General features: G+C 35.2%; 1 protein-coding gene and 1 long non-coding RNA gene across 8 annotated transcripts in view; one reads left to right on the forward strand and one right to left on the reverse strand.

Moving 5' to 3' along the window:
- The window catches only part of Strbp (spermatid perinuclear RNA binding protein), a 132,769-nt gene that overhangs the window by 32,000 nt on the left and 91,681 nt on the right, over positions 1–9,088 (reverse strand). For all 7 annotated transcript variants that reach the window (XR_004118548.1, XM_031370066.1, XM_031370065.1 and 4 more), the window contains exons 6-10: positions 7,934–8,025; positions 6,986–7,081; positions 5,707–5,818; positions 5,015–5,112; positions 4,695–4,806 (exon numbers count right to left, since the gene is read on the reverse strand). Coding sequence is in view for 6 of the 7 variants with exons in the window: in XM_031370066.1 (XP_031225926.1) it covers positions 4,695–4,806; positions 5,015–5,112; positions 5,707–5,818; positions 6,986–7,081; positions 7,934–8,025 (510 nt within the window). In the remaining variant the exon portion in view is untranslated. The remainder of the gene's footprint in view (positions 1–4,694; positions 4,807–5,014; positions 5,113–5,706; positions 5,819–6,985; positions 7,082–7,933; positions 8,026–9,088) is intronic.
- Positions 3,896–4,543, forward strand: LOC116090094. The gene is made up of 2 exons (XR_004118549.1): positions 3,896–4,124; positions 4,351–4,543. It is a non-coding gene; the product is annotated as an uncharacterized LOC116090094 (long non-coding RNA).

Consider the following 9,088-nt stretch of genomic DNA (forward strand, 5'->3'; position numbering starts at 1 on the left):
AAGAGATGCTATCAAAGTACAAGAAGCATATAGAAAACCAAGTAGGACTGAGGGAGTCAAGCGTGGGCGTGGCAAGCATACAGACTGCCCTATAACACATAAAAACATTAAATATACAGAACAAAGGAGAGATATTAGAACCAAGTCACATACTCTGATAGGTAGGCCTATCAGAGTAACAACTGGTTTTTCTTAAGATAATTTATTTGATTTTATTTTATGTGACTGGTGTGAGGATGTCGTCCCCTGAAACTGGAGTCACAAACAGTTGTGAGCTGCCATGTGGGTGTTGAGAATTGAACCCAGCTTCTCTGGAAGAGCAGCCAGCGCTCTTAACCAATGAGCCATCTCTCTGTCCCACTACTTTTACAACAGAGAATTTGACAGCAAGAAAGACCTGGCCAGATGTTCTACCCATTCTGAATGACCACAGATGTTAGCCCAAACCTATACCCAGCAAAATGATCAGTCATAACTGAAAGAGAAAGAAAAATTCTTCACAATTAAAACAAATTTGAGGAATTGATGTCTACTAAGTCAATTCAACAAAGGACACAAGAAGAAATAGTCTGATCTAAAGAGAAGATTAAACATACCCAAGAGATAGGAAGAACAAATAATCTGAGAAAAGTTAACCATTAAAGGTCTAAAACAAAAAAAAAATCAATACTACCACAACAAAATAACAAAAATTAATAAATACTACTCAAGAGTAACTCTAAATAGCAGCAGTCTCAATTTCCCAATAAAAACAGACTAACAGAGGGATTAGAAAACAGTATGACTCTTTTTATTATCTACAAAAAACACACTTCTCCATACTTAAAGGCAGATACTTTAGGGTAAAAAGATAGAAAAATATTCAAAGTAAATAAAACTAAGAAAGGCTATTCTAATACCTAACAACATAAATTTCAAACCAAAACTAGACATATAGATGGGAAAAGCAATTTATACTCAATTAAGGAAAAATTCAACAAGAAGATATTATGATTCTAAACATTTACACAACAAAGGGGCACCCAAATTCATAAAAGAAACTAAATACTAAAACTCAGACCGGGGCTGGCGAGATGGCTCAGCGGGTAAAGAGCACTGACTCTTCCGAAGGTCCAGAGTTCAGTTCCCAGCAACCACATGGTGGCTCACAACCACCTGTAATGAGATGGGACGCCCTCTTCTGGTGCGTCTGAAGACAGCAACAGAGAATAATGCAGGAGCGAGTGGGGAAAAAGTCAGCGTGGTCGCAGCTCAATTTCCAGCAGCCACAAGATTGCTTACAGCCATCTGTACAACTACAGTGTACTCATACACATAAAATAAATAAATCTTTAAGCCGGGCGGTGGTGGCGCACGCCTTTAATCCCAGCACTTGGGAGGCAGAGGCAGGCGGATTTCTGAGTTCGAGGCCAGCCTGGTCTACAGAGTGAGTTCCAGGACAGCCAGGGCTATACAGAGAAACCCTGTCTCGAAAAACCAAAATAAATAAATAAATAAATAAATAAATAAATAAATAAATAAATAAATAAATCTTTAAAACAAAAACAAAAAAACTCACAGACTGACCCTAATAATGAAAGTGTGTAACTTCAATATCCCCTTTCACCAATAGGTTATCGAGACACAAACTTAATAAAGAATTAAATGACATCATAAATAAATGAACCTAACAGAAAATTCTATGCAAACCCTAAAGAATTTATTTTCTTCTCAGCAATCCATAGAACTTTTTCCAAAATTGATCATATATTTAGGATACAATATAAGTCTCTATAAATACAGGAAAACTGAATACCCTATATGCTATCAGGTATCAAAGGCATGTTCAACAATAGAAATGGCAGAAAAGAGAAAAACTCATAGAAACAAGATGACACAGTATTAAATGAAAACTGGATCCAGTGAGAAATGAAGAAGGAAATATGCTGGGTGGTGATAGTTTGGGCAACTTTAATCCCAGAACTTGGGGGAGGGGCAAAGGCAGGCAGATATCTATGAGTTCAAGGCCAACCTGATCTACAGAGTGAAAATCCAGAGCTATTGGAGAAACCCTGTCTTAGTGATTTTTTTTTAAAAAGTAAAGGGGGGAGAAGAGAAAAGGGGAAAAGGTGGAAAAGTGAAATGGAAGAGAATAGAATTTAAGTCAGGCAATGGTGTTGCACACCTTAAATCCAAGTACTAGAGAGGCAGAGACAGACAGATCTCTAAGTTCAAAGCCAACCTGGTCTACAGAGAGCTCCAGGACAATACTGAGAAACACAGGGGTGGAAGGGGTTATTTATTGAACCAAAATAGAAATACAATGTATCAACATACCAAAATTGGATTATACACTGAAGGCAGCCCACAGAGGAAAGTTCTTAACACTTTGACTACCATCAAGAAATCAGGAAAAATCTCATAATCATAAATAAATGATAAATCTGAAAGCTTAATAAAAACATGAACAAATACCTAGAGAGTAAAGAAGAAATAATGAACATAGGGCTAAAAATAATGAAACAGGAAAGAAAAACATCATATAAAGAGATGGTTCCTGGGAGATGTAGGTAGGGGACAAAAACAACTAGACTTGCAAACCTTTACCCAAATTAACTAGAAGGAAGAGAAGATCCAAATTTATAGATGAGGGCTAGAGAGACAGCTCTGAGGTTACGAGCACTAGTTACTGTTGCAAAGGACCTGGATTCATTTCCAACATGGTGGCTCATAATAATTCCAGTACTAAGGCTCCAATGCCTTTCTCTGGCTAACAGAAGGCAAGCACATGATACACAAACATACATGCAAAATTAATACACAAAAATAAACACTAAAAAACATAATATAATTTTAATTGTAATTAGAAATGAAAAGGAAGACATTATAATACACTGAGCAATGAACACAGTGGAACATGCGTCCTTGTTATATGTAGGAACAACTTTTGGGTATATGCCCAGGAGTGGTATAGCTGGGTCCTCGGGTAATACTATATCCAATTTTCTGAGAAACCTCCAGACTGATTTCCAGATTGGTGATACCAGCTTTCAATCCCACCAACAATGGAGGAGTGTTCCTCTTTCTCCACAACCTCTCCAGCATCTGCTATCACCTGAGTTTTTGATCTTAGACATTCTGACTGGTGTGAGTTGGAATCTCAGGGTTGTTTTGATTTGTATTTCCCTGTGGACTAAGGATGTTTAACATTTCTTTAGGTGCTTCTCTACCATTCGACTTTCCTCAGTTGAAAATTCTTTGTTTAGCTCTGTACCCCATGGTTTAATAGGGTTATTTCTCTGGAGTCTAACTTCTTGAGTTCTTTGTATATATTGGATATTAGCCCTCTATCGGATGTAGGATTGGTAAAGATCTTTTCCCAATCTGTTGGTTGCCATTTTGTCCTATTGACAGTGTCCCTTGCCTTACAGAAGTTTTGCAATTTTATGAGGTCACATTTGTCGATTCTTGATCTTACGGCACAAATAATATCAAATGACCTGCCCTTCTTATAACTGATGGGAAGATAGAAAAACATGAAATGTTTTCTGGGGACAATGAGGGCACACTGGGTATATAAATTCACATTTAAATATGCATTCTACTCTAGGCCCTGTATTAGACATTTTAACCTGACACCAGCCTTTAAATAAAGTTAAAAATAAATTGTAATATCTCTACTGAGAAAAATTGTTGTCAAGACCTCAAACTAATACATAATAGAGATGTAATTAGAATCCTACTATGAATATTGGCCATTTTTCTATTGATACACTAATCAGAATAGAGGAGTTTAACCGTCTTCCTTCAAGATTAAACCATTCCACCCTGCATGGAAAATCAGGGAAGTGACACAACAACAACAACAACAAAATAGCTTCTAGAACTCCCTGAAACTGACCAGATTCACTAGGGCCCTTCCCTTTCTGGGTAAGCAGAGCCCAACTATAAAGAAAACTCTTAGATAAGAAGAACTGCCTGCCTGGAAGAGATTTGGAAAATCTGAGGCATCCAGAAAGACATTCTTCAATCTGTTGAGGTATCTACAGGCTGTGCAGTATGCTCCAGGTTCCCAGCTTTTATGAGTTGTCACATATACTGGGGTGAGCTTTGAGGACACAGCTGTCTGAATCATCTCTGTTCCTGTAAGTGATGCTTCACTCACATTACCATACATAACCCCAATAAAACACATTGATTCACCAAGCTGGACTTTGGTGGTATCCATACATAAGTCAAGTATGTTTCACCTACCCAAGAAGTTTTGTCACACAACAATGAGTACAAGTAGACAAATACAAATGGAAGGTGGTCATGAATTTTCTAATACATTTTCCTCATCCCCTGTATTTTTGTTTTCTTTCTTTTTAGGAAAACCTGCAAGCTTCAGAAAGTTCATCATACTGACCAGGAACAAAGATAATGAGTCTTCTTAGGTTATGGTTTATCTCCTGTCCTTAGACCAGAAGCCTAAAGTATGCGAGGTCCTTAAGTCTATGTAGTAACAAAATCTAGCAACACAGGAAAACGAGCTGATCACTAATAAAAACAAATGAGACAGCCAGCTCATGTCACTAATGTTTGGGATAGAAGCCAACTAAGTTAAAAAGAAAAGCAGTAATTTGGATGAACAATGCTTTAAGTTCCCTAAACAAAGAACAAACCACAACTATCAACTCTAATTTAGAAAACAAAAACAAAACTTTCCTACTCACCTTCTTTATCAGTAACTGACCAGGAATACTTCTGAAAAGGCTTACTAGACGGAAGAGGGTCCATCTCCAGCACTTTATAAATCTGGCCAAAGGCTGATAGTCTAAGTGCATGCTAAAGAATAAAATATTATATTTAATCAAATCTCAATAAACATTCTAGCTTTTATAACATTTAACTCAAATGACATTCATTACATATTGCTGTTATACTGATAGAATTCCCTAACTTAAGCATACAAGAAAAGCTACCTCACAGAACAATTCAGAAAATGGAAGTTACAGTATCTTTCTAAGCAATCACTAATATACCAGTCTCATACCTGTGCACTATGGGTGATATCTTCTTTTTGCTGAGTGGTCATATAGCTTAGAGCATCTGTTGGGTCTCGCTCACAAGGATCATGAAGACCTGGACCACCTTTGGCAAAAGAAAGGAAAAATAAAAATTTAGAACTAAGTTTAGAATAGCAAACAAAAGAGAGAAAGGTGAAAAAGCTAAAGAACTAAAAGTCTGCTCAATTAAGTGGAATGTTAAGGACATTTTGTCATTCACAGTTTTAGCACTTAGCTGTCCTTATTTTATAAGAAAATAACCTAATATCAAGGTGAGTCATACTCCAAGAATTTAGAACATCATTGAGGAATCATCCCTGATCTTTAAATGGATTTTATATTTAATTTTTCCATATTTAATACTGGACTACAATTAAAATAAAGTTTATACTTTTAAAATAAGGATTTACATTTCCAAATTCAGTCTTCCAAGTAAAACAAATTCATAGCAGTTTCTATTAGTATCTTTTATGTTAGTACATATAAAACACAAATTAGAATTACTGAAAAAGCTTTACAGCACTCTCCACTCATAAACATTCTAGTTGCTAAAATTCTAAAGAACAGAACTCCTACACATCATTCTCCTCTGAAGAGGACAAACATTTAACATACGCTGAGATAAATTAACTAAAATGAGATTTTTCTTATTCTTCTGCCTAGAGTTTGAAACCCTTACCAGGAAGTAGTATTCCAGATGCCAAACACTCCATTACTCGTCTCAAGGCCTCCCCAGCGCCCAAAGGTCTATTACAAGTACCTATAGACTTTTCACAAATAAGCTCTAGTGGCTAGAAGATATTAAATTACAAATTAGTACATGCACCAAGTGTTAAAAGGATTCCAGTTAAATGTGAGCTGACATTTCTATCTAAAAGAGAAGCCAAAAAAGTGTAGACAATTTAGCATTTAAGGAGCATTTAACTCTTCCCCCATGATTATCTACTCTAACCCAACCAGTTTTTATAATTTTGGTTGTGAATCTAGCCTTTAACAGCTGAGACATCTCTCCAGTCCCCAATCATTTTTTAAACCAAGTATTTTTAGATATTTTCTAAAAACATTTGAGATAAATCTTAGGATTTTTAATTAAACCAATTTTTTTTAAAACACTAGTCATAATTAATAATTAATTTGCAAGTAACAAGTTTTCACATATGTAATAGCTAATAAATAATCAAAGTATAAACTAATCTATCTAAATCCTACTTAAGTTAGGAAACACTCAACTATAAAGAATCCAGTCAAGCAGGCTACATCAAGAGCAATAATTAGAATAGACAAGGAAACTATATTAAACTGAAACTCATGATGCTGCAACAAATGTTCATAGTTACTCATTATTTTATAAATGAGCTTTTACAACACTATTTTTATAAATTTTTAAATTCTAGTGCTGACTGGATCAGGCATAATTTCCAAATTAAGTCAATGTCACAATATATGTTATGTCCATAATTAGTAATTAGTATCAGGCAAACACCGCACTTAACCTAATGGCAGACATACTTTAAAGTATATATTGTAACATTGCGCTCAACCTGTTAGGATTTGTGTCTATATTTCATAAATAAATAAATAGAACAACACACTGAGGGCAAGAGGCCAGCCAAAAAGACTATCATAAGCAGCAAGTGATCCATGAGTGATCAATGAATGATCCATACAGAACTCAAGAAGAACAGCACCTACTTCTAAAAGGTATAGAACCTTTAAGACAGAAAACAACAATAATAATAATACAGATTTTAAAATTTATATACATATCATGTCTAAACACATGAAAAAACAAGAGAAGTTATATGCATAAAAGAGTTCATAAAGCTGAATAATTATTTCTAGGGGAAAAACTAGACAACATTTGCCATAACTAATTCAGAATATAGTCATAGTAACATTATTTCAAAATTCTCTGCTAGAGCTTCATATTTGTTTTTTAATCACATTTAAGTACTTACCCATCCCTTCAATGGTGCCCATGTGGGTACTCTGTTGCACAAATCACGCAGAATGCGGAGGACAATTACACATGATTTTAATCCATTTGCCCTTGCCTAAAACAAACAAAATGAGGCCAATATCCCTGTAGAAATCCATTTCTCATTTGAAACACACTGATCATAGATAACTTTTTAAAAGTGAAAACCAATTAGCAAATAATTTACTAGTATTCAAGTAAACCAAAAAAAAAAAAGAAATCAAGTAATGAAAAATAGCAAGTTATTGGTTCAGAAAGACAGGTTTTTAATTAAAAGGAGAATAGAAAAATTCCTTTTGTAAACTCATGGCAACCCTATTCCAGGTACTATATTAATATTCATCTTTTCTATATATTTTACAAGCCACCCTCTACTATTGAGAATAGTAAGTCAAAAAGAACTACATGATAACAAAACAACATGGAGACAGCCCGTGTATAAAGTGCTTCCTATGCAAATATGCAGGCTTGAGTCCAACTTTCAGACCTGTGCTTTAAAAACCACTTAGAATCTCAGTATTGAAGAAGCAAAAATAGGAGGATCTATGGGCTTGCTGACCAGTCAGACTAGTCTGTGTGGTAGTTGCAGATCCCCGTGAGAGACCCTATCCCAAAAATGGCAACATGTATAACACCTGAGAAATAACACTGAAGTTGACCTCTGGTGAACAATGACACAGACAGACAGACAGACAGACAGACACACACACACACACACACACACACACACACACACACACACACACACAAAATGAAAGCTATTCTGGGCACTGTATCCAAAGGAACTGATTTACCTCAACAATAACTCAATGAGCTACAAACTATTCCCATTTCATATAGCTCACATATCACACTAAGTGGAAAGTGGGCCACATATATATCTACACATGGCTACACAGAAACAGTAAAGAAATAACAAAGCACCAACCTGAAACCATTTGGCATGTCGAAGAGAAGCCAAGGCATTCAGGCATTTTTGCCTGTCCAATAAATCTGGAGGGTCTCTCATCATAACATTTTCTAATAGTAAAATGGGATAAAGGAAAACAGAAACAGAACAGTTTGAAAGGGTGATCTTAAAAAATTATCAATAACAACAAAAAGAAAGCAACATTTGAGTAAACTTATAAGACTCAGAAAATTTTATAATGATTTTGTTGCTTCTTTTTAAAATTAAGTATACATTATTTACATAGTCATCAGATTCTGTGGGAAAGTACAATGAAAAGTAAAGGAACTCATTCAGCAAAAGAATCAGTGACCACTGCTTCTTACAATCATTCTGAAATCTTATTAATGAACATGTACACCATCACAGATAACAAAATAAATATAGGCACTATTTCTTTTGGCAAGCTACAAAGAAGGACATCTGGGAACAATAGCAATAAAAACCTTTTTTTAAAATAGAAAAAATTTGGATAACTGACCAGGTTGGAACTCCTATACAATAGTAAAGTTAGATGTGTCAAAAATATTATGTGTAACCAAAACAGAAATTTGCTTCTACACAACCCAGTCACTAGAATAACAACACTAGAAATGTGACTCCAGTAATGAGATCTCAAACATTACCTTGAGGTTCATTCACTATTCCTTTTTGAAGCCCAAATTTTAAAACTACAAATATAAAACAGAAATATATTTATGTATTGATCTTTTTTTTTAAAGGCAACTCATAATAGACTGCTATCTAAACATGGCCTTTTGCTTTGCCTTAGTATTTCATAATTGGTTGAGGTGGTCAAAAGCAGCAAAAGTTAATCATGATTAACAATAAAACTCACATACTTGAGATGTCACATGACACTAAATCCAAATTTCTATCACCAAATTCATTTCTGCTAAGCTATGGAAAAGTGGGATTTTTAATTTTTAAGTCTCGATGCATTACTTAAAAGGAAAGTTCCAGAAATAGATCTCTACAAAAGGTTTGTCTAACCCCTAAAACAGACTATTCTCTCTTAAGAATGCTTTTAAGACAGGCAGCAGTGATGCATGCCTATTATTCCAGTATTTAGGAGGCAGAGGCAGGCAGATTTCTGAGTTCGAGGCCAGCCTGGTCTACAGAGTGAGTTCCAGG

This window comes from Mastomys coucha, unplaced genomic scaffold (genome assembly GCF_008632895.1).
Source record: "Mastomys coucha isolate ucsf_1 unplaced genomic scaffold, UCSF_Mcou_1 pScaffold15, whole genome shotgun sequence".
In the NCBI taxonomy this organism is placed as follows: Eukaryota; Metazoa; Chordata; class Mammalia; order Rodentia; family Muridae; genus Mastomys; species Mastomys coucha.